Source organism: Ciona robusta, chromosome 5, assembly GCF_009617815.1.
Source record: "Ciona robusta chromosome 5, ASM961781v2".
Lineage (NCBI taxonomy): Eukaryota > Metazoa > Chordata > Ascidiacea > Phlebobranchia > Cionidae > Ciona > Ciona robusta.
This window is the reverse complement of record NC_143239.1, coordinates 2486807-2511491: the sequence shown is the minus strand read 5'-3', so window position 1 is coordinate 2511491 and position 24685 is coordinate 2486807. Positions and strand designations below refer to the sequence as shown.

The 24685-nt window shown below is 38.6% G+C and overlaps 4 protein-coding genes and 1 long non-coding RNA gene across 8 annotated transcripts; 1 reads left to right on the top strand and 4 right to left on the bottom strand.

Moving 5' to 3' along the window:
- Window positions 1–1015: 1015 nt before the first annotated feature.
- On the bottom strand, window positions 1016–13712 carry LOC149735531 (uncharacterized). Of its 2 annotated transcripts, XM_089878587.1 has the most exons (5): window positions 13578–13712; window positions 3161–3283; window positions 2077–2249; window positions 1817–2002; window positions 1016–1742 (listed from the first exon to the last, which is right to left on the bottom strand). In XM_089878587.1, exons 3-5 carry the CDS (start codon window positions 2125–2127, stop codon window positions 1059–1061), a joined length of 921 nt encoding a protein of 306 aa, XP_089734713.1. In that variant the 5' UTR covers window positions 2128–2249; window positions 3161–3283; window positions 13578–13712; the 3' UTR covers window positions 1016–1058. The 2 variants fall into 2 exon arrangements, with proteins under 2 accessions (XP_089734713.1, XP_089734714.1); XM_089878588.1 differs by lacking the exon at window positions 13578–13712 and having other exon boundaries at window positions 3161–4575.
- LOC149735530 (receptor-type tyrosine-protein phosphatase beta-like) lies at window positions 4516–19590 on the top strand. Its single transcript, XM_089878584.1, has 14 exons — window positions 4516–4666; window positions 4752–4897; window positions 5154–5283; window positions 13273–13539; window positions 13606–13734; window positions 14007–14147; window positions 14782–14958; window positions 15476–15565; window positions 15952–16060; window positions 16498–16655; window positions 16940–17062; window positions 17145–17291; window positions 17653–17922; window positions 18247–19590. The coding sequence occupies exons 1-14, from the start codon at window positions 4555–4557 to the stop codon at window positions 19362–19364; spliced, it is 3117 nt and encodes a 1038-aa protein (XP_089734710.1). The 5' UTR covers window positions 4516–4554; the 3' UTR covers window positions 19365–19590.
- Window positions 5770–13089, bottom strand: LOC149735532 (uncharacterized). 2 transcript variants are annotated; one of them, XR_016385075.1, is made up of 3 exons: window positions 12755–13089; window positions 6004–12596; window positions 5770–5845 (listed from the first exon to the last, which is right to left on the bottom strand). XR_016385075.1 is itself a non-coding variant. In XM_089878576.1 (2 exons), exon 2 carries the CDS (start codon window positions 12222–12224, stop codon window positions 6477–6479), a length of 5748 nt encoding a protein of 1915 aa, XP_089734702.1. In that variant the 5' UTR covers window positions 12225–12596; window positions 12755–13089; the 3' UTR covers window positions 5770–6476. The 2 variants fall into 2 exon arrangements, 1 of the variants encoding a protein (XP_089734702.1); XM_089878576.1 differs by having other exon boundaries at window positions 5770–12596.
- Window positions 19591–19678: 88 nt separating the features above from the next.
- Window positions 19679–22259, bottom strand: LOC149735529 (protein Wnt-11-like). 2 transcript variants are annotated; one of them, XM_089878592.1, is made up of 3 exons: window positions 21634–22259; window positions 20040–20229; window positions 19679–19979 (listed from the first exon to the last, which is right to left on the bottom strand). In XM_089878592.1, the coding sequence occupies exons 1-3, from the start codon at window positions 21814–21816 to the stop codon at window positions 19690–19692; spliced, it is 663 nt and encodes a 220-aa protein (XP_089734718.1). In that variant the 5' UTR covers window positions 21817–22259; the 3' UTR covers window positions 19679–19689. The 2 variants fall into 2 exon arrangements, with proteins under 2 accessions (XP_089734718.1, XP_089734717.1); XM_089878591.1 differs by having other exon boundaries at window positions 19679–20229.
- Window positions 22260–22994: 735 nt separating this feature from the next.
- Window positions 22995–24539, bottom strand: LOC149735528 (uncharacterized). The gene is made up of 3 exons (XR_016385064.1): window positions 24425–24539; window positions 23929–24020; window positions 22995–23083 (listed from the first exon to the last, which is right to left on the bottom strand). It is a non-coding gene; the product is annotated as an uncharacterized LOC149735528 (long non-coding RNA).
- Between the last annotated feature and the right edge of the window lie 146 nt (window positions 24540–24685).

The following is a 24685-nucleotide window of genomic DNA, read 5'->3' as shown; positions in this document are numbered from 1 at the left end:
ACAACAGAGCAAACCTGAAAGAGAAAAAATAGGCTATATGTTTTTAATGCAACTGATGAAATTCATTCATATTTGGTCCATGTTTTTCGTGTCTCGTTAATGTCTTGTGCATATTCGAGCGATCGGAAACGAAAAAAAAACTTATATCAGAACTCAGCTGATTACTTTGTTTCAGAACGATTCAGACCAACGTGATATTTTTTTCCGTGTGGCGATATAGTCGTTATTTTAACTTACACTTAACCTATTTGCGCATATGCGTGTTGACAACACTTCTCTTACCCACGTCTGCGTTTTTTAGGTAAAGCCAAGGCGGTGCTTTTTCTTTCCTTTTGTCCTATCTGTGCCTATATTACGTTAGAGCAATTTGGGCTGCGTGTCTTGCCCGAGGAAAAACAGGCCATTAATTTTGCAACGGGCTTGAAGCGGTTCCGAGAAAATCGTTATACCAATAAACTTTCTAGGATACCCACATTAGTAAACCGAAGCATTTGCTGCGTAAGAGACGCAAATGGTTTAAAAGTAACGTATCGCTTTAGTTTGTTACACCTATAAACTGTTACAGCAATTCTTTATGTAGTAGGGTGGGAGAAGACGGGACACCTTGAGCGCATAATATTTAAATAACCTGATCGTGTTTTAAACAATTAACAATGGCCTATTGGAGTCGGGAGGATGTAGTTTTATAACTCTTTAATTTTTTTATTGTCTTCTACCAAATTGGCCGAGAAAATCTAATCAAACAGTGTCCCATCCTCCCCCACCCAAATATATTTGTATTTTTACAAACGACTTTCTACATAATATGTAAAAAATTCCTGACAAATTTCTGATCTTCTTGTAAAATCAAGAAGAGCATACTTTACGAATCGCACAGATTTTTCCGTGGTGTAAGGTGTGGATATAATAGTAGAGTAATTTTATACGCTATTTAATGCTTTAAACTTCTTGTAACGTTAACTGCCTATTTAATTTATTCAATATTTTTCAACTCTGTCTTACACGAACAGTTAACTGCAGTATTAAATTAAATTTATTTACAACACGAACAAACACGACTACGAGTAATAACCGCTCTCAGGACTTTCAGGGAGATAACAATTGTTTTCTGGTGAAGACAAAATTTCTTCGAGGTCCGCAAATAAAGATGAACTCGCTGCAGTCTGCTGTGCACAGTCGAGCTTATTTAAGAGTGGGTTTCCATTACAGTTATCGGGTATGTCGTAATTTGAAGATGGGTTTTCTATTAAGTTATGTGGGTCAAGTACTGGTAAGTTCGCAATGTTTGATTTCATTGCGTCACCTTGAGGAATACTGTTGTGTTGGAAGTATGACGTCAGAAATGACGTAGTTGGGTCGTATTGAGAATAGAGTTGGTCATAGTTTTGTGGATTTTGCATTGAAGTTGTTTCCAAGGGATATGTGACGTCACAACACTGGCTTTCTTCGTTCCAGTGACGTAACTGAGGTGAACAATCCTGATTGTGATTCATGATGAAAGGCTGAACTGTTTCGTAGTTGATCTGTCTATAACATCCTGATGGTGGTGGAGGTGACTCACTTTCTGGTGACGTCATCTGTGGTGACGTCACATCACAATGAACGTTATGTCCAGCAGCGGCTTGATCGATAGCGTCGATGACCATCTCATCCTGAGTTCGACACCAAAATCTGTTTCTTTCCTTCCAATCTCGTGTACCATCCAAACAGCCACGGAGGAAATTGATGTAACGGATCGCCAACTGCATCGTTAGCATTATGTTAGATCGGGTAAGAAGTGTTGCCAGATAAACAGTGTTGCCAACAAAATAATCACCTGGAGTGTTTGTTTCTTGTGGAGTTTTCTTTGCTCTGTTAAACGAACAGGTATTACGCTCTGTAGCGTCTCTAGTGCTTGGTTAAATACATGAAGTCGATCGCGTTCTTTCCCAGCAGAATTCGAACGACGTTTCTTTGCGACGCTTATTGTGACGTCATCAGATCGACGTTTTCGCGAGTTCACCTGAAACGAAACATTCGTGTAACACACCAAGAAGATTTGCGACGATATTTAAATTCTATAAAATGGTGACATACCTTGTTGGTTGAGAAGGTTCGAGAAACTTGTTCGTACTGTAATGACGTCATCGTGTGTTGATTGATTTGAAAGTAAGTGACGTTTGGTTTGCTAGCGATGTTTATATATGCCAACCTTCTTTATTTTTGCTTTCCGGGTCGTGGAGGACAAACAGACTCGTCTGCTGAGTTCCCTGTTCAATTGAGTGAGAGTGAGATCGGCTTAGATCGGATACAACCGCGTCCGTTTCCGACCGGTCGGAATTTTTCAAAGAGGTAAGCAGCGACCAAGGTATCCAGACCAAGGTTGGAACAGGGCTTGGTTTACTATGGCTTCTGGATTTACTGAACCAGCGTGCTATCCGACTAATTTAAGGAAACGTATGGTTTATCATAGCCCACATATTTCATGTATGGTACTATAGATAAAAGTTTGTATATGATTTGTCATAAATGCTTAACCTAGGTATTGTGGTATTTTGTAAACCACTGAAGCAAATTAACTCATTTCGGTAAAACGTTTTAAGTTGATTATTGGAAAATAAGAAACGATATTTCAATTCTTTCTTGTTTTTTTTTAATTTTAATTGGTTGATTCGAAAAATTTTCATTTTAAAATGTTATTTTAGTTCAACTGTCGTGAAAGGTAAACGCAATGTCTTATCTCCGTAGTTTATACATCTCCTGCAAAGTTCGAACAAACAATGACGTTACTTCTCTGCGTGACGTCACTCCTAGTAAAGCTGCAACGCAACCGGGGAATTCCCCTTTAATACCTGACGCACGAGTCACTGACGTCATAATACGTTTTCCAAATAAAGTTGCGTGAATTTTCAAAACATTAAAACCGCTTGATCTTAAATTAAAGAAATATTGTCTGACCGAAACTTAGCAGCAAGCAGCAGATTAACAAAACCTTTAAACAGAAAATATGTGCAATGTTTCGATCTGTACACACGTCCCACTCTATTATAAACGGGAAACACTTTTGTTTTAACAGGTTCTGTATAGGAAGGATTAACAAGTTAAAACGCGGGAGAATGAATTGCAGGTAATCACTATGCAACGGCGCCGGACCACATGTATTCATATTATTTCTACTTACCAAAAGTTTAGCAATAGTAGCGTTGATATCACCAGAACGCACCCAATTGCAGCATCGGAGTGAAGAGCTGACGGCATATATTGCTTATCAATTTTTTTCAGGTCTGTATTTCCCGTTCAAAATCTAAACACAAGTTACAACATATAAAAAAACAGCAGCTACTATTAAATAAAAGTATATAGCACACAATATAACATAGCTCTTTTATGCAGGAAATAACTGTTAAAATCGTTGTATTGTTTTATACGATTTAGGTCACTACCGATGTAACTCTTTTTTCTCATGATAGGGTACTGTAATTCACACCTGATATTTCAGATTCCTAAATTTAAAGTACCCTCGAAGTAATTTGTTACAACTCTAATTAAAGTTTTATATAGTAGAGTGGGGGAAGATGGGACACCTTTGACACATAATACCCAAATAGCCTAATCGTGTTTTAAACAATTAACAACGGTCTGTGGAAGTCGTGAAGAAACGGTTGTAAATGTTCTTTGTTTACCAACAAAAAAAAGGAAAAAACTAAACGAAAAGGTGTCCCATTTTCCCCCACTCTACTACATTCATCTCTGGATTCGTCGATATCATTTTTTTCAAATTTTGAACAATTTTGATGTTTTATACTTTACAGTAGGCAATATAAGTGTGACGTCACAGTTAATGACGTAACGTCGCAGTAAATATTATATTGTAGGTAACTATTAAAAACTATAATGTGGAGCAAGAAAAAGAATGTTTAAGCTTGATTTTTAAAGCGTACAATATTGTTTCGTGTTATTTACGTGTATAGACCTATTCTTATAATCGACTCAGTTTTGTTGGCTCATGCGTTATTTTAAATATATTTTGTATATAATTTAAACCTAAACTAATATTTAATAGAAAACTATAAATGTCTTGTCTCAGGTATTCACTAAACTAAAGAAACGTGTCCGCAGCATTAAAACAATGAACGGACAAGAAATTTGATAGCTTGGTATTCTTGATTCAATACAATGTTATGAAGCTCTGACCTCTGCTGAATTAAAAGCCACATACACAATAGTTTGACGTTTAATCGTAGTCGTGTGACATTTAAATGCTGTTTCATAAACACCTGGACAACTATATAGAATGTCTACATTTTATAAGGGCGTTCGTTTTAGTAGTTGTGCAGAATAGACTCAAATTTTGACAATTCGTTTCGGTTTTCGGATGTATTTTGAATTTACAAGGTTAGAAATTGAATTTTGCAAACCCTGTGTTTTTTCAGGGTGTAGCTTAGATTTAGAAAGTCAGAAATGGTATTTTCGGGTGAGGTATAGGTTTATAGATTTTTTTAAGGTCATTTCTGTTTATACAAATAGAATGTTTTAAAGACCGTATTTTGTTTTAGCGTGTTGTTTAAGTTAGGAATGGGAAGTGCACCCAGTAAGCCACCACGTCGGATACGAACAGCTCGTTCCTTCGTTTCGACGTCATCAGTTAGCTCTCTGAACTCATTGGAGACGGAAATTGATGACGAAGGTATGACGTAACAAAAACGTGACGTAATTAACGACGTGGCGTAATTTTAAATGCTATTGTGACGTATTAACACAATGTATTTTAGAAATTCGAGTGCGTGACATCACATTCGATGACGTCACGACTAATTCATTCCAAGTCACGTGGTCACCGCCTACTAACATGCAAGGCAAAGAAGTGACGTACCAGCTTCGAATTTTTCCGCCAGAAAAGATAAAATCCAAAACTATGGTAGTGTTTTGCTAACGTATTAAAAATATAAGTATTAGTGTGGGGGATTATAGGATTACATTAGCACGTAATATACCGAGTTTACTAATCGTGTTTTAACAATAAACAACGCTCTTTTACTGTCGTTAAAATGCAGTTATATAAATCTGTAAATATTCTTTGTTTACTATAGCATATAAGAATAAAATAAATTGAAAACATGGTCCATTTTACCCCTACCTACTATATCTAATTTTTCTGCAATGCGTTACTTTAGATAAAAGGTCATGTCAGTACGAGCTATACATTCACAAAACTGAAAGGCGGTACAAGTTACACTGTGGATGTAGTTCCGCAAGTTGAAGGCGGTCAGCTTGGATGTACAACCAACGCCCACGTTGCTACAAGTAATACGTTTAACTATATAGTAGAGTGAGGGAAGATGGGACACATTTTGACTCTATTTTCTCGTCCCTTTTAGTAGTAAACGAAGAACATTCAAAGAATTATAAAACTATATCCTCACGACTCCCATATATACCGTTGTTAATTATTTAAAACATGATCAGGCTATTTGAATATTATGTGCTAAAGGTGCCCAACTTCCCCCATCCTACTATATAACTAAAATAATAAACTATACCGTTTGTGTTTAATATAGGAGGGTTGGGAAAGACGGTTTATGACTCTATGGTATTAACTATATGAGAGTCGTGGGGATATATACGGTTTTATATTTCATTGAATGCTTAATGTTTACTACCAAATGGGACAGGAGAACAGAATGAAAAGGTGTTTTATCTTCCCCCACTGTAGCAGTCGGGATTTGCTATGTGCAAACCACGCAGCCTGATATGCACCGACCCTACACTAGGTCACTAGGATTTCCGCACTTAAGCGAACGCGACGCCTCACAATGCCTTCTTCCGGTTCTCCCAATAAACACACGAATTGCAAAGCGACGGTTCTCTGTTAAATGAATGAAATGAATGAATATCACTTAACAGAAGAGGTGAAACTAATAAGGTAGTACGGTATATAAACAGTTCACATAGGAAAACAACATTAGCACCAAATTAGGCTTAATTAACACGTTTGAGGTAACCAATGAATAATAGTACACGTACCAACTTGTTAGGCGATCAGGCGGAATGAAATCCACAATAATGATTACACAATGTCCAAACAAGCAATGTACTTTAACTTAAATCACTGTAAATAGCATCACAATAATCACTTTTATATAAAGAGGTAAACTTAATTAGTACATCACTAATACTGCACATAAAAACTACTTAATTGCTTCAGCTTATGGCTAGTACGTGGCTATAACGCAATACTGTCAAATACGGTTTCCTAATATCCAGACATTACTGATAACACAACGTGGTTCATAACAAAGAACTGCCCACGTGACTGGGTAACCATGACGATAAGCATAAAAATGGATACGAGTAAGGATGATGCATGCAGCGTAACTAAATGACGTATGAATGACGTGAAGAATGGATGAAAGTATAATAACTCGCTGTAACATTCCCCCCCACGATGTGCGAACGCACATCTAACAACAACAAACAGCGAGGTTTATACAGAAAGATCAATGTTCATCATCTCCGACCTCTCGTACCGCCTCTTGAATCAAACATAGTTTGGCAATCGGCCGTTTAAATGTCCCATGACTGGTTTTCACCATCGCACTTCGAACCAGACCACTCTTATCTGGGAACGTCTCGATCACTCGACCCATCGACCATCTTCCCCTCGGTAGCAAATTGTCCACTAGTAGAACAATATCATCGTTCTCGAAATTTCGTTTCGTATTTGTCCATTTTTGACGTATCTGCAATGTCGGCAGATATTCTTTAACCCAACGTGTCCAAAACTGGTCAGCCAAGTATTGCACTTGACGCCAATGACGTTTAATGTAGTTGTCCTTTTTGTCGAAAACACCAGGTGGTGCTATATCACAATGCCTTGTCAATAGCAAGTGATTTGGTGTCAATGGCTCCTCACCCTCTGGATCCATTGTAATCGGTGTTAATGGCCTCGAATTGAGAATTGCTTCTATCTCGACCATTACAGTTGAAAGTGTTTCGTCTGTAGTTGTTTGACCCAACATGAATGAGCTGAGTATTCTTCTCACTGATCGAATCATTCGCTCCCAAACTCCTCCAAAATGACTCGCTGTAGGTGGATTGAATGACCACTCGATGTCCTTCTGTCTCAAATACTCATTGATTTGAGATTGATCCAGCTGCTTCAATGATTCTTTCAGTACTCGATTGGCACCCACGAAATTTGTACCATTGTCGCTGAAAATCTTCTTTGGCTTTCCTCGTCGACCAATAAATCTTCTTAGAGCGTCGATAAATGAATCTGTAGAAAGAGAATGTGCTATTTCGATATGAACAGCACGCACTGCTAAACAGGTAAAGATGCACCCGTATCTCTTGACTTCGCTTCGTCCTTGCTTAACCATCAGTGGACCGAAATAATCCACACCAACATAAGAAAACACTGGTTCATTTGCTGAAATTCTCTCAATTGGTAGATTCGCCATCATTTGTTGTCCAACCTTTGAATTACGACGACGACAGAAAATACATTGTCCCAACACTCGTCTCACTGCACCTCCTCCTCTTATGATCCAATACTTCTGTCGTAGAGACGTCCAGGTAAAACTCATGCCAGAATGCTGAACTGTGCCGTGATGATCCTTGATTATCAAATCTGTCACATGATGCTTGTTCGGCAATATCACTGGATGCTTTAAATTATAACTCACTGAAGATCGATGCAGACGACCCCCAACACGTAGAACACCATCAATCAAAACTGGATTCAACTTTCTCAGACTTCCTTTTGAATCCTTTCTCTGCGACTCATCCGCGATGATATCTTCAAACTCTGATAATTGTACATGTTTGATTATGGCTTTTTCTGCTTCTTCCATCTCTGTAACACTGAGCGGTGTAGTAGCCACTTTGTTCCTGTCTCGCACGAACATCTGGAATCTCCGCAGCCACGCTACAGCTTTCTTCAGTCTCTTCCATGACGAATACCGAAGAAAGAAATTGCTCCAAAAATCCTGTCCTGTCTTCTTGACTTGAACAGCTGCAATCTTTGCTTCTTTGCATGCAAAATCCTCAGGTAGATCACTGGAATTCCACTCCGGTTTTGGCCAGCTCTCCTCTTCCTGGGATAAAAACTGTGGTCCAACAAACCATCTCTCACTCCTGATGATCGCTGACACTCTCAATCCCCGTGACGCATCATCAGCAGGATTGAGTGTAGTAGGTACATACTTCCATTGAGATGTACTTGATCCTTCTTCAATCTTCGCTAACCTGTTTGCAACAAAAACTGGAAAACGTTTTGTTGAGTTATTAATACTTCGTAACACTGCTGTAGAGTCCGTCCAGAAAACTGACTTCCGGACTTCAAAATCCAACTCCTTTTTGAGCACTTGATCCATCTTCACAGCTAGTGTCGCTGCTGTTAATTCTAACCTTGGTATAGAAACAGACTTCAATGGAGCGAGCCTTGCCTTTGCATACAAGAGTCGACACCAAACCTTTCCTTCTTTATCCGTGATCCTCACATAGGAAACAGTCCCATAGCCTTTTGATGAGGCATCAGAAAAATGATGTAGATCATATCCAACAATTTTCGAACAATAATTCAGCTTCAAACATCTTTCGATCCGAAGAGAGGCAAGTCCAGGTAACTCTGTGATCCACTGTTGCCACCTCGTTGCCAAATCCTCTGGAATTTCTTCGTCCCAGCCGAGCTTCTGCTTACATAGTTCCTGCAATATCATACGAGCATACAAAACCACTGGCGCCACAAATCCAAGTGGATCAAACAGTGAACTCACAACCGACAGAATTCCTCTTCTTGTAATCGGCTTCTTCTTCACTGATACATCGAACTGAAACACATCCGTAGTGTGATCCCAACTGACTCCAAGTACACGTTCCAAATGACTTGTTTCTGAGAACTTCTTCACAGTATGTTCCTCCGGAACAGAATCCAAAACTTCTTCTTTGTTGCTCAACCACTTCTTCAGCGTAAATCCTCCACGCTTCAGTAACTCTCGTAGTTGATTGACCAACCTCTTTGCTTGACTGACTGTTGGCATGGACTTTAAACAATCGTCCACATAAAAATTGCGATGAACTGTAGATACAGTTTCTTCGTCGAAGTCTACAGCATTGTCATCTGCTGTTCTTCTTAAACAGTAATTAGCACAACATGGAGATGAGGTTGCTCCAAATAGATGCACCAACATTTTGTGATCCACTGGCTCCTTAGACATATCCCCTCCAGGCCACCAAATGAATCTCAAGTAATCCGTGTCTTCCGACTTCACCTTAACTTGATGAAACATGGCTTCCACATCAGCAACCAACGCGACTGGTTCCTGACGAAAACGTAACAGAACACCAACTAAGCTGTTCATTAGATCCGGTCCCTGCAGCAATTGATCATTCAACGACGTACCTCTATACTTTGCTGCACAATCGAACACCACTCTGACTTTCCCTGGCTTCTGCGGATGCAGAACTGGATGATGAGGTAGATACCACGATCCTTTCGCGTCATCTTCTTCCTCTGTAATTTGCTGAGCATAACCACTCTTCACATACCCGTTCATCGTCTGTGAATACTTCTCTCTCAGATTGCTGTCGTTCCTCAATCGACGTTGCAAGTAACTCAACCTTTGCACTGCCTGTTGACGATTATTAGGTAAACTTGGCGATCCCACACACCATGGTAAACTTAATTGATAATGACCATCTTTGAACTTCGCTGACTCATCCAGCATCTTCAATGCGTATTTGTCTTCTTTTGATAAACCAACACCAGAGTCGAGACCTGAATTCTTAAACTCTGTCTCCCACATCTTCTTCACTTGCTCATGTAAAGCATCTTTACACAGAGACACACGATTCACGCTAATATGCCACATCCTCTCCTTGTCAGGGTGAGTAGAAGCATTTCCAAACAACGACCAACCAAGAACTGACCTGACTGCACTTGGCTCTCCGTCCTCCCCATGTATCCATTGTTCATCCACGAACACTTCTGGTACATTTGCTCCGATTAGTAGCAGAACTTCTTCCACCGCTGGCTTAACGAACTTAATTTCCCGTAGATGATGCCAATCCCTCTCGCACTTGTTCGGGGTAACTGGTAGATCATCGATAACAATGACTTCTTGTAGGCTTATGGCTTCTCTTCCATCCAGAGCTCTAACTGACAAACTTATACGAGAACCATTATTATTTTGGGTTTCCCCTTGCACAGTTGAAAGTGTAAACTTAATCTTGTCCCCTTTTACACCCAATGTATCCACTAACTTCTGAGTGCACATAGTTGCATTAGAACCAGAATCCAAAAATGCATAAGTTTCAATCTCCTGACCATTATTGCCAGTAACTTTAACAGGGACTATATTCATGTAGACCTGTTGACCAACCTTCTTATCAACTTCTGTCTTCGCTGCAAATGACGTTGAAGTTACTACCGGCCTCTCCTTCTGCTGCGGCTTGAACTCCTCTCTTTGATTTGGTTGAAACCCTGTAGTAGGTCTCCTCTCCTTCTGATAAATGTGTAGTAGTGTGTGATGACGTTTCGTACAATTCGACACGTTGCACGGTCTTGCCATGTTGCATCTTCCTCGGCAACTTTTCTGTAGGCAAGAAAAACAAAGACCTTCTTTCCGTACAATATTTAGTCGCTCATCAACTGACTTGTTCGCAAACAGTTTGCAGTTGTTAATTCTATGCTGTCCTTCACACAACAGACATGTATATTGATTAACGTTACCGTATCTCGGCGGTTGCATCGGCCTTTCCACTGCAGATACCGACGACACATGTGTTGACACTCTAGAATCTCTCTGCGGCGGCTTCACGTTGCTCCTTTGCCACCCTTGTTTCTTCGTACCCAACGTTCGACAGAACATCGTACTCTCCATCGTTGCTTCAAACTTAACCAACTCCACCAGATGTTGAAACTGGGGTTGCTCTCCCCTCAGTTCACGATCACCGGCGATTCGACTCCACTTGTTTTGTATCTGTGGAGGTAAACGCTTGACTATGCTTACCAAATGCTCGAAGTTATTTATCTCCGACAAATAACCCATATGCGACAACGTAATTAGACACTCTTCCATGTCTTGAGCTGTCCTCTGTAGCCCCTCGACGTCTCCATCTCTCAAGAATGGACCTTGAGTTAACTTCTCCACATACGACCGAACGATCACGAACGAACGACCATACCTCTCGTGTAGAATCTGTCGGGCTTTCCGATATCCCGCTGTTGATTCCATCACAGAACAAAATGAAATACTGCGCTGTGCTTCTCCGGTACAGTATTGTATCAAATAGTTTAATCTTGCAGCATCGCTGTTCACACGACTTGCGATGTGCTCCTCGAAGACTTTTTGAAACCTCATGTAATCTACTGGATCACCAGAAAAACGTCTCAGTTCCGGTTTAGGCAGATCCATATAATCCTTTAACATCGTAGCTACATGCGCGAGATCACTGACCTGTTGTCTTTCACCATAAAATGTCTCTCCTCCTGGTTCATAGCTACTCTTCTGTTTTGCTGTTTGAGCAGGTAATTCCTCCTTCTTCAACTTCCGCTCCGTTGACGTCAACGGATCCAGGTAACTCCTATCTGGAACTTCATACCTTCTGTCTGAGTAATACAGGGTGTTCGTCTCTGGTTTATAAACCGGCGAAACTTCTGTCAGGTCTTCTGGCCTTTGCCGCGGCACGATACCAATTGCGGACCTTGTTTCCCATCTATCTTTAACATCAGCTGCCTGTATCTCATGTTCAATCTTCAATAGTTCCATCTTTCGCTTCAGAGCCAACTCCTCTGCTTCAGCTTTCTGCAGCTCTATCATCTGCTTCTTCTTCAGCAATGCCATCTCTCTTCTTACCCGACCTACTGCGCTACCTTGAGAACATCCACTTGATGCACAAGATAGCCCATCTACTGCTTCATCAGAAACATTAGATTTGACATTTCTTTTGTCTCTTCTTTCGACGCCCCGAATCCATGTATCCACACGATTCATGAATCCATCTAGGTCGACATCGACTCGATCTCTTTCTTGCGCTGCTTTCCTTTTTTCTTTACGCTTATTGAGCTTATTCACATACTCGCAATGTATGTGTTTGTACTCTTCATAAATTGTTTGTACATGCTTAACGTTCTTCTTTAACTTCCTCACATTTTTCGACTCTGACATCAACGCATCTGCTTCTTTATACAGATCGTACAAGTCGAACACCATATCATCTAACATTGTTTTTGTAATCATCATGTCCACTCTAGTTTTTCAACAACAAATTGAGGCTTGGCGCACGAAGCACTCAAAGTTGAAAAACTATCTTCTTTCTTCTTAACAACCAAATGAGGCTTGGCGCACGAAGAACTCACGGTTGTGAACTTTCTTCTCAACTACAAATGGGTCTTGGCGCACGAAGAACCCAATTTGAGAATTTTCTTCTCAACAGCAACAAAGTTGAGAACTTTCATGTAGCAGTCGGGATTTGCTATGTGCAAACCACGCAGCCTGATATGCACCGACCCTACACTAGGTCACTAGGATTTCCGCACTTAAGCGAACGCGACGCCTCACAATGCCTTCTTCCGGTTCTCCCAATAAACACACGAATTGCAAAGCGACGGTTCTCTGTTAAATGAATGAAATGAATGAATATCACTTAACAGAAGAGGTGAAACTAATAAGGTAGTACGGTATATAAACAGTTCACATAGGAAAACAACATTAGCACCAAATTAGGCTTAATTAACACGTTTGAGGTAACCAATGAATAATAGTACACGTACCAACTTGTTAGGCGATCAGGCGGAATGAAATCCACAATAATGATTACACAATGTCCAAACAAGCAATGTACTTTAACTTAAATCACTGTAAATAGCATCACAATAATCACTTTTATATAAAGAGGTAAACTTAATTAGTACATCACTAATACTGCACATAAAAACTACTTAATTGCTTCAGCTTATGGCTAGTACGTGGCTATAACGCAATACTGTCAAATACGGTTTCCTAATATCCAGACATTACTGATAACACAACGTGGTTCATAACAAAGAACTGCCCACGTGACTGGGTAACCATGACGATAAGCATAAAAATGGATACGAGTAAGGATGATGCATGCAGCGTAACTAAATGACGTATGAATGACGTGAAGAATGGATGAAAGTATAATAACTCGCTGTAACACCCACCCTACTATATACAAAGGTTTGTGTGTCTATATATTATTCTTATTTGAAACAGTACTCTATCAGTTATAGTGATAGTTGGTTAAAGCGATTTTTGTTCTTTATAGGACCCCACCCACCAAGGGATTTAAAGTTTGGCAAAGTAGAAAGCAACTTGTTCGAACTACAGTGGAGTCACGCCAAGGGCAGACGAAGTAGTTACGCATGCAGGCTGTCACCACCCGACGACGTGACGTCAGAAACTGACGTCACTGGACTACGTAAAACGAGCCATCTGTTTAAAGGTTTAGTTCCCGGGACGAAATATACTGTCACGGTGTCAACGGTAACTAACGGTGTACATAGCGAAGCTGCGTCAATTTCAATGATAACAGGTAGGATTTTGTAATAGGTTATTTACAGTATCACTTACCGTTTAAACCTGTTCGTTCATACGTCAGCACCACGCCACGTCTGTGACCTCACGTTTCATGACGTCACTCACCACGAAATGTCAATCAAGTGGAAGAAACCGGAAGGTTTTGTGGAAAGCTACAGCCTGGAGTTGTCTGAAACCGAAAACAGAACAAGTAAAATTATATAAAAATATGAATGGTATACTGTGGGGTAAGATGGATATTTTTAGCACATATTGTCCCATATTGAATCTTGTTTTTAACGAAAAATAAAAATAACAATTTTAGAGACTTGAGGATTTGGGTATATATATTTCTGTAAACATACTTTGTTTATTTTTAAAGGGAACAGAATTAAACATACGTGCAATGCATTTTTAAAGTGTTAACTTACAAGATAATTTACAAATGACAAATAATAAGTTAAAATCAAAACTCGTGTTTAGAAAATCCTGTCGTAATAAACAAACTGACGAGAACTCACAACACATTTAACGGCTTAACTGCTGGGAGATTGTACGAATGTAAAGTAACTTGTCATGCCCATGATATATCAAGTAGGCCTCAGTTATTTACAGAATGCACAGGTTAGTATGGAATTACAATGTATTTTTTTAACTATGATTTGAATGTTTAGTTTAGATTTGAATGTTTAGTATTTAAATACAGTATAGGTTGGGGGAAGACAGGACACGTTGAGCACATAATATCCAAATATCCCGATCGTGTTTTAAACAATTAACAACGGTTTATGGGAGTCGTGAGGATACAGTTTTATAATTATTTAAATTTATTTTGTTTAATACCAAATGGGACGAGTAAATAGAATAAAAAGGTGTCCCATCTTCCCCTACCTGACTATGTGTTACACGCTTTGTGCTACTCATTTACAAAGCATTCGGTAGTATAATTTGCTAGATAATTGTTTTTTTTTTTAATTAATTACAATTGGTTAATTAAGACACCGCTTCACAGCTAATAGGCCTATCATTGGCACTAAAGCTTATTTAAAAGGAGTAATGTTTCACGACGTTGCAAGAAAAAGAAATTTAAGGCTTTTGACTAAAGCTTTTAGTACTTTGTTGAATTTTCTATTTATAAGATTGAAAAACTTGAAATACAAAAAATATCATTGAAATAAAACAATAAAAAAGTTGTGAATCAACTATTACTAAACCATTCATTTTACCTATAAGTAACAAAAATCTATAACGTCATCAGTCCCATTGGAAGTAGCTGGCATTGTACCGTGTGACGTCAAAGCTGACGAGGTACAGATCACGTGGGCTCCTTCCCCGGGTGACGTAGACGACTATGATTTGTATCTTTCACCAAGAGAAGGGGTTGAGGGAAATACCCAGCCAAGAGGGGTGAAAGGGAATCGGTATCAATTTACTGGTGAATATATAAATGAATGTAACCTGTTTATTATCGCGTGGAGGGGTAATGTTATAGTTGGTATAACGTGGGTTTTCTGTTTCACACACCTCGTGCCCATTTACGTTTTTTTCATGCTTATATGTTTAGTATTTCGGCGTAAGATGGAATACCGTTAGCACATAAACTCCTCGTTTTTCTTATTTCTGTAAATGTTCTTTATGATGGTGTTTTGGACAACTAACAACGTTCTTTTAGAGTCGCGGACTAGAGTATCTTATTTCTGTAAATGTTCTTTATTTGCTATTAAATGAAACCAGAAAAGATAGTAAAAACGTCCCATATTACTCCACTTTTCTGTATTACTGATAATTAAAAAAAATAAAGAGAAAGATTTTAAGCTATTGCTGTACTAGCTGTATGTATGATAATTACATTTTCTGAACCTAATAAATTTAGAACTTTTTTTTTACCATTCCGAGGATTTCTTGTTGCGGGAAAATTTAAATATTTCACCAACAACTTTTTACTATTATAGGTTTGGTTCCTGGTACAACCTACACGGTAGGAATCGTCACGAATGCGAAAAATAAAAGCAGCAAGAGAGCGATTGCAAGCTTTGTTACAGGTTTTCTTAAACTGAACTTATACATTGTCTTAAACTGAGAAAAAATACCGTTTTTGTTTTGTTCATAAATGACATTTTCTCTTAATTTTATTTTTCTCTTAACTTAGTTGTTTATACATGTATTTGCTAACCGACGTTAGACGTCTTATTAAAATACTTGTATTATAGTAGGTTGGGGGAAGATGGGACACCTTTATCTATAGGAGTCGTGAAGATGCGAATTTATAATTCTTTTAATGTTCTTTGTTTACTACCAAATGGGACAAGAAAATAGAACAAAAAGCTGTCTCATGTTCAGCTTTTTGTTCTACTTTCTCGTCCCATTTGGTAGTATCCCGCCCTCTTATATGAATATAAATCTATGCTACCTGTCAACATTTCTTCAGAACCTGGCATGTGCGGTGATATTGAATACACAATGAAAACTTGCACAAGTCAACACATACAGTGGCCTCCTGCAGCTGGAAGGATAGATTCATACACTCTTCGTGTCAGGTATTATATATGGTCGCCTGGAGTAATACCATTTTTGGCCTTGAGTGCAGATCAATGACCAACGTTATAACACGGATGCTTTTTATATAGCACTTTATACCTAATATATAGTACTGTGGAGTAAGATTGAACACCTTTAGTATCCAAACATCCTGGTCGTATTTTAAAAAACAAACAATGGTCTACGGAAGTTGTAAGCATGCAGTTTTATAATTCTTTTAATGTTCTTGGTTTACTACCAAATGGGACGTGAAAATACAATAAAAAGGTGTCCCATCTCCCCCTATACCGTACTATACTCTATACACAGCGTGTCCGCTTACTAGTTGTAGCTTACCACTAAGTTACAGCAATTATTTTCATTTTGATACATAATTTACGTTGTGCGAAAAAGTAAATCAGCTTTAACATTAATATATACACTCACTTACAAATAGGCGAGAGGACAAGCAAGACGACGGGCGTAATATTGAAGATCTTTATAAACCTTATTACGTCATCGATGATCTTCAACCCGGAAGTCTCTACTGCATCCAAGTGGTAGCATTGAGAGATAGCAGGGAATCGTCAACTGTCAGTGGAACGTTTTCTACAAGTAAAAAAATGTTATAATATATATCTACATAAATAAATGTTATTATTGATTTTCATAGGATAAAAAGTGGAGGGGCAACCACAATCTTATAACACGTGTGCTGCATTTTATACACCTCGTGCCGGTTTAGGAGTTGCAATTCTACACTTAAGATAAAATAAATTACACTGCAGATTTTACAAAACCTAGTACCATATGGCGTGCCACGCCGCGGCACCTCACCCACATAGAATAGAAAATAAGTGTAGTATTTGAAAATTTAAAAACTTACCTCAACCAATCAGAACCATCTACCGTCCCTTCCCTTTTCTTCCCGCGTGACGTAAGTACATGGGAATCCATCATCTGCTCATGGGAGCCGAGTTTGGGGGGCGTGGAAAACTATCGACTTACAGCTAAGTGTAAAGGTACGAAACATACAGTTACCAGCAATAGTTTCTCATACATGTGCAACTCTCAGGACCTTTTCATACGTTTTTGACTTTTTAGGAAGTCCAGAAAAGCAAGCTATCGTTTCAGCCGATTCTACAGATTTTACCTTTACAAAGCTTCGGCCCTCTACATCTTATACCTTCTGTATCTTCGCCATAAGTAATCAACTGGAAAGCGAAGTTACAACTAATTCGTTCACAACAGGTTCATCTCACTATTTCTTATATGTAAACCTATTTTTTTTCATTAGCTTGTACATTTCGTTGCTAACGTAAACGACTCGAGTTAGTCATAGATAAAACACTGTAACCATACGTTGCTTTAGTTCTTACACTGTTTGTACTGGTTTCTTGTACGTTGAACAAAACGTTGTACATAAACTCCAGGCTGCAGTAACAGTCGGCGAGCGTGTGGCTGTGGGCAAGACATTTGACGCCAATTTCTGCAACCCGGTGGTAACAAATTAAACTACCATGCTTGCAGCGCACGCAAAACCAATTTAACACGCGAGTTGCTGCTCTAGGCGACGACGAATGAATCACAATAATGATGATTATCCTTTAAGGACCAAACTGCGTTGAAAATCTACGAGTTGAATCTGCAACCAAGCGTGAAATTGACGTCAGGTGGTCTGCACCCGACACAGGGGCGGATGAATATAAAGTGACAATCGAATGTTTGGAAGAATCCGAAAATAAAACTCCGTTTTCGGAAGTGGTAACCAGCACAAGTCACGTGTTTGGTAGACTCGTACCAGGCTCTTTGTACAAAGTAGAAGTTGCACCACGAGCAAGAAACGTTGGGGGGAAACCGACCACCATTGAAGCTTATACGAGTAAATTATTGTTTTAAACTTTGTAAAAATATAACCGACATTGAAGACCCTAAAAATTAAATAGAGAGAGAAATTGTAAACCTTTCCGTTTGTAGAATACAAAAACAATAATATGTATAATATAGGGTAAGATGGCAGGCTATATTTTGTAAACGCTTGTTAATATAGTCGTGAGGATATTAAACAATTCTGTAAATATTTTTGTTTACTAACAAATGGGACGATAAGAGAGTGGAAACATGGACCATCTTACCCCAACCTATGCAAATATGCTATATCACCATTTGCGACTATCTTGCTTGAACTAAATTTAAAATTTTTTAGAACCCGGTGCAGTGTTGAATGTCTATATTCCAATTGATGACGTCACACAACAGTCCTTTAACGTCATGTGGTGGGGGGTGGAGGGCCACTGCAATGACGTCACTATTACTTTAAGTAAACTGAAGACGGAAGACGATACTGAGATTGCTGTTCCGGCCATCATCCAGGAGTACCAAGTCAAAGCGTGTGGGGACAAGTCAACTGAGCAGAAATTTGAAAATCTAGATCCTGGAACTTTGTACGGTGTAAGGCTGCATGCGTCTGGTAAAGCCGGAATTGGCGATGACGCAATCGTGACGCAATCTACGCTGGCGCCGCCAAAAAAGATTGATCGCTTCGTGGTGGAACCGGTGGTGGACGACCCTTTGTTGAAAAATATTGAAACAACAGAAGAACCGGAGAAACCAATTGAGGTAACTGAAAATAAGACACCGGAACTAGCAGAGGTTCCAGTAATTGAAACATCACCCGAGCCAGTAACTGAACCACCACCAGCAGAACCAGTAGAGACACAAACACCAGCAGAGCCACTGGTTGAAACACCACCAGCAGAACCAGTAATTGAAACACCACCAGCAGACCCAGTAGAGACACAGACACCAGCAGAGCCAGTGGTTGAGATACCAGAAGAACCAATTACAGAACCACCTAATGAACCAGAGGCACCCTCTGACCCAATAATTGAGACACCAATTGAACCAGTAATTGAACCAGTGATCGAACCACCTGAGATCATTATTGAACCACCAGCTGATGAACCAGTAGTTGAAGCCCCAGTGGAACCAGTAATCGAAAAACGGATTGAACCAGAAGCACCACCAGTCGAACCAGTTACTGAACAACCAGTCTCTAAACCAGTTGAGCCAGAGGAAGCAGAAAATACACCAAGCAGTCCAACTTTAAATGAGCCAATTGTTCCCACTATAACCCATACACCTCCGACCCCAACAACACCTCCTGCACATATCGACTTATCTCTTTCAACTCCAACCCCATCACCTATACGACCTGTAGCTATATTTAGAAGCTCTAATAATGAATTGAAAGGGGTGCAGTCAGAGAAAAAAGAAGAAGCGGATTCAAAGCCTTTGTCGTTTCTTGCAACGCTAACGTCTTAGAATGTGATCAACTGAATTGGACTACTCTTCAGTTGTACTGCTTTTTGCCATATATTGCTGTATTTTTTAAGTACAACTGCTCTTAATGTATAAAAGTTAACTGCAGAAGAAACTTAAGAGGTCGATGATCTTTAATGTAGAATTGCTTTCGCCTGCCGTTTTTTTGTAAAGCCATTTATTTAAACATTTTTACAAATCAAAAAAATAAATAGAATGCAAAAGCCAAGCTGAAAAACGAAATGCAACAACACGAAGCGAAGCGTTACGTCTGGCGTCTCCTAACGAAGCAAGATCATGGGTATTCTTTATTATGAGGGAGCTAATATCATCCGTTACAAATATGCAACGTTTCGCTTCGTCTACAAACCTGGCATGTCACCCTACAACAAAAGTGGAACTGACAATTACATGTATAAGTGATTTCTTTGGTTACATCATAAAAGCCCCTTCGACAACAAAGTCTGCGACAGTCGCCAGCATCATTTGACCGCAGTTTGCATTCCCGCTTTTTCGTGCCGAGAGAACCAGTAATTTCGTCAGGCTCGCATAGATCGGGGGTCCGGTTAAAGTAAGCAAGTTCCTTTTTAAAAAGTTTCCGTACGCGTCCAGATCCAGCTAAACATATATTAACCTTATAAAGTATGAGCGACGAAAATTCAAAATTTAAAAACCTACTCGTGATTTTATATCTGGTTGGGTTCCGTGTTTGGGTTGCTAGAACGACTGGCCTTGCTTTTTTGTACAACTTCTTCAGCTCTGCTGCCACCACGCGGAGGTCTGGATGACGTTTCCAGCAAGTACGAAGAGCACATGAACCAGATAAACCAGAACACACACAATTTAATGCGGTTAAATCCTCGTAGACCTAACAAACAAGAAAAACGTTAAGTACTTCGAGGAGAAAAGGCTGAAAACCAAATACAAAACCAATTCATCATCATTTGCTGTGGCTAGAAAACTTTATTCTGGTTGAGACATTATTACGTATGCTACTGTGGGGTAAGATGGGATACCGTTAACACATACGCCCTTTAAAGGTATAAGGATACGGTTGTATAGTTTTGTAAATATTCTCTGTTTACAACCATATGGAACAAAAAAATGGAATAAAAACATGTATCACCTTACCCCACCTCACTATACTTTATTACATACTATTAAACGGGAATGTACAAACGAAACATGAAAACTTGTATATGGATTGAGATGCTCAAATGTAGTTAAAAGTTGCCACCAAAATTTAAAAAACGAAACAGCCACTGAAAAATCGCGTACCTTAATATCACATTTCAGCAGGCCAAGCAACACATAGATTGTGTTTATTTTGTCTCTTTAAAACTTTATCAAAGAAGAACAAGGTAAAGGCTGATTTTAAAGATATTTACTGAATAAAACTTGGTGAAATAGTGGAGCCATTTACCAAAGAAGTTTTTACTAAAGCAAATATTAACTTCGTGTTTTACAACTGTTTCCGCATGTAAGAAGAAAGAAAAATTCAATTGCCAATTACAAATAAATGTGTTGTCAAAAGAATTATGATTTACTCAGTGTCACTACTTTTCTTTGATCAGGAGACGAAAGCTTTGATCTCGTGCCAAATGTGACCAATTATGTTCCCACGTATACTATTGGTAATTTAAGAAATTCATGACGTCATAATACGACACGTGACCGGAATTACTTAGGCGTATGATGGCGAAATTGTAAACCTTAAAACACTTTTACCACCGTGCGTTTTACAGCCAACAGTTTATTATATAAATGAAAAAACGTGCCAGCTCACGCCTGTTTCCCCTATATCATGAGAAAAGAGGTTTGTAGGTCTGTGCGCAACAATTTGCACTGGTTTGGTTTGAGCGGGTGGTCTGGTAAAGTAAAGTCTGAGAAATTGACATTTAAACCCTCGCTAGCTTTTACAACACCGCGTTCGTCGTCTCGGATGGCTCTATAAGTGCATTATTGTGACATCACCAATAAGTGGCGCGATAAACAAACAGCAATCGTCGCCGTGCGAGAACGTTCGACTGTAATTGGCCAATCAAACGATTGTCGATTCGGGAAGCGAATTTTTTGGCGATGAACAAACGACTCCATTGTCGCATCATTAACGGCATTTTATCTGACATTAGTTGCAACAATTTTGCGACAAAATATTGTTTGTAAGTTTACAAATCGTTGAAATTGCGACGAAAGAACAAATTGCTCTGACCCAGCAGTATGCCTGGTAATTTTCGCTTAGTACTAAAGAAAAGCAAACAGAACTACTTACCCTCCGCCCAACGTTAGCGTTATGCAAATTCAGTTTGTCAGACGATGTCATTAGACGTTTCTTGCGTCTCTTAGAGTTTGGTTCGAACCATTTCTTGCTTTGTCTAACTCCATAGTTGATATTATCACTGCACCCCCTCCATTCCCAAGTCTGGAAAAGGAAACTTGCATAATTTTTATACATTTTTGTCTATTTCTATACATTTTTTATAATTTTTATACATTTTTTTGTTATCAACTGTTCAACTGATGGGTTTAGCGCACAAATTGTAACCCATGAGCAGATGTTTTCAGTATAAGGAACGACATTTCTTCGTTAATCCCCAAAGAGTTCGTCATTTAAAAACATAAATTTTAGAAAAAAATAGAATAATTTAGCTTTATGAATATTTTGAGTTGACTGGCGTTTTAACAAATGCGAGACTTTTAGCCAAAATTACAATACAACTGTTTTGGTATCCGGATTACGTTACAGTTCTGGAAGTTCTAGTCTAAAAGTTCTGGTCCTGGTGATCAAAAAAACATTTTTACCGTTTTAATATCGTTTTTTTTAGTCCAGCCAAAGCCGCAAAACACATATAGTGATAAAGATAACCAAAAGGCACACGCGCGTTCAGAGAAATACGATGTTTAGTGTTCATTACACGGCCAAGAAATATGGAATTTAGGAGCTAACAGTATCCCATCTTACCCCATAGTAATATATTCTTAAAAAGCTACCTACCACGTCACTGGTACAGTTCTCGGTCGAGGAGACACCATGCGGTAGTTCCACTGATGACGTACTTTTTGACCTAATGTAATTCCCGGTGACTTTCACTTCAACAGGATTTATACATAGATTATGAACATGTTTCACGAAGTTCCTTGTTTTAAAGCCTTCGTAGCACTTGCACCCTGTGTGTAACAAAGTTGGTAAATTTGGGAGCCATATCTTTCGTGCCAAAACGTATTTAACTAGATTGCGAACGAATTTTTGCCGTTTTATAAACAGAAAGTGAGTTAATTATGAGATAACAGCAAATGTGTTTAAAGCATGCAAACCAACGATGCTTAATCTTAAATTAAACGAGAATACACACGTGTTAACTCGTAAGCGGACACGGGGTCTATTAAACAGGACATAGGCGATGTTATAATAACCGTTGTTTTCCCGTGCCAGCAAGGATAATCAATCAAGCTATCTAGATTCAAACTTACTAAAATACTTCTTAAATCATTGACAAATTTGAATGGTTGAAAAAAATGAAAAACCAAAAGTAACACGTATGTCGTATACATTCACCTCTACGGTACATACAAAGTATTTAAGTCTATATTTATATTAGAAATTTATAACTTGAGACAGTTTTGGTATTTACCTGGCACTGCACCTGTTGAACAAGACCGTGTAATTGAATGAGCAATGCCAGCTCTGGTTATTGCATAATAGTATGCTGCTTCTTTAGTATCTTTTAAAATATCGGGTCGTTTAGAAATTAAAAAAGTATAATAATCACTTATGAAGTTGCACTTGTGGTACAACTAATGGCACAAGGTGTGTGAAACTGAACACTGTTGTAACAACTGTCGTTGGCCCACCACGTGAAGATAAATATGGTATACACATAAACGTACAGTAGGTTGGGAAAAGATGGGACACCTTTCAACTCTATTTTCTCGTCCACTTTACTAGTAAACAAAAAAACATTCTTATGAAACTATATATATCCTATAACGACTCACATAGACCGTTGTTAATTGTTTGAAACAAGATTATAGGATATTTGGATATTATGTACTAAAGGTGTCCCATCTTCCCCCACCCTACTAAATATATAGTACTGTGGGGGGTGGGACACATAATATTCCAATATCCTAATCGTGTTTTAAACAATTACCGTCTATAACTCTATGGGAATCGTGAAGGTACAATTTTATAATTTTTTGAATGTTCTTTGTTCACTACCTAAAGGGACGACAAAACAGAATAAAAATGTGTCCTATATTTCCCCACTCTACTGTATATAATATGTTCAAGTAAGATATAGTTTAAAAGTACGTTTGTAAAATCTGTAGATTTAAAAAACTTAATAAAAACAGTCAAAAGAACTTAGAAATTAAAAAACACAATCTTCCAAAATCAATTATAACTTAGATATTTATGAATTATAAAACCGCTACGGCATTTTAGTATACGCCACGCCGACTGTTCTACATTTTAAATGATTGTTTACTTCGGCGGATAAAAGATATTTATGTAAATATCTAAGCTGGGCAACTGGCCAGTAAGGCGTTTCATAGAAACCTTATTAACCTTCGAGTCCAATTGGTAAAACACCGTCATTAAATCTTGATGTGTTTCTTTTGTGGTTTCGACTCCGGGGAAGTACCAGTGAACAATTCCATCTTAAAATAAACATAACTAAACTTAAGAAAATGATCATATACGATTTTGATTAGCATACGAAAGTTATATAGTAGGGTGGGGGAAGACGGGACATCTTTAAAGCATAATATCCAAACATCCTGATCGTGTTTTAAACAATTACCAACGGTCTATGGTAGTCATGAGAATACCATACACCGTTGTTAAATCCAAAAGAGTCGTTAGGATACGGTTTTATAATTCGTTGAATGTTCTTTGTTTATTTCAAAACCGGACGAGAAAATAGAAAATGCGTCCTATCTTTCCCAACCCTACTAAAATAGTTATAATAATATACCACGTAAAACGTGGACAATTAAAATCAAATTAACTCGCGTGTCTAAACAACATTTCTAATTTCGTAAATTATATTTACAATGCTTACTTTTCGTATTTGAACTCTGTTTCGCATAACTTTATTGCTTTCCAGTATCCTTGGTCGGCAGCTACAGCCGAAGATGCGTCAAGGCTACATATATTCCATTGTAGGTGTGATAATGCTGGAGAATATAAGTGTTTTTTAACAGTTTGGCGGTTGAGACAGTAACATACATGGTAACTCGTAAGCTGACACGAAATGTATGAACACACGTGTTACAACGACTGTCGTTTTATGGTTAAGCGGGGATAAAGTAAGTTACATTCA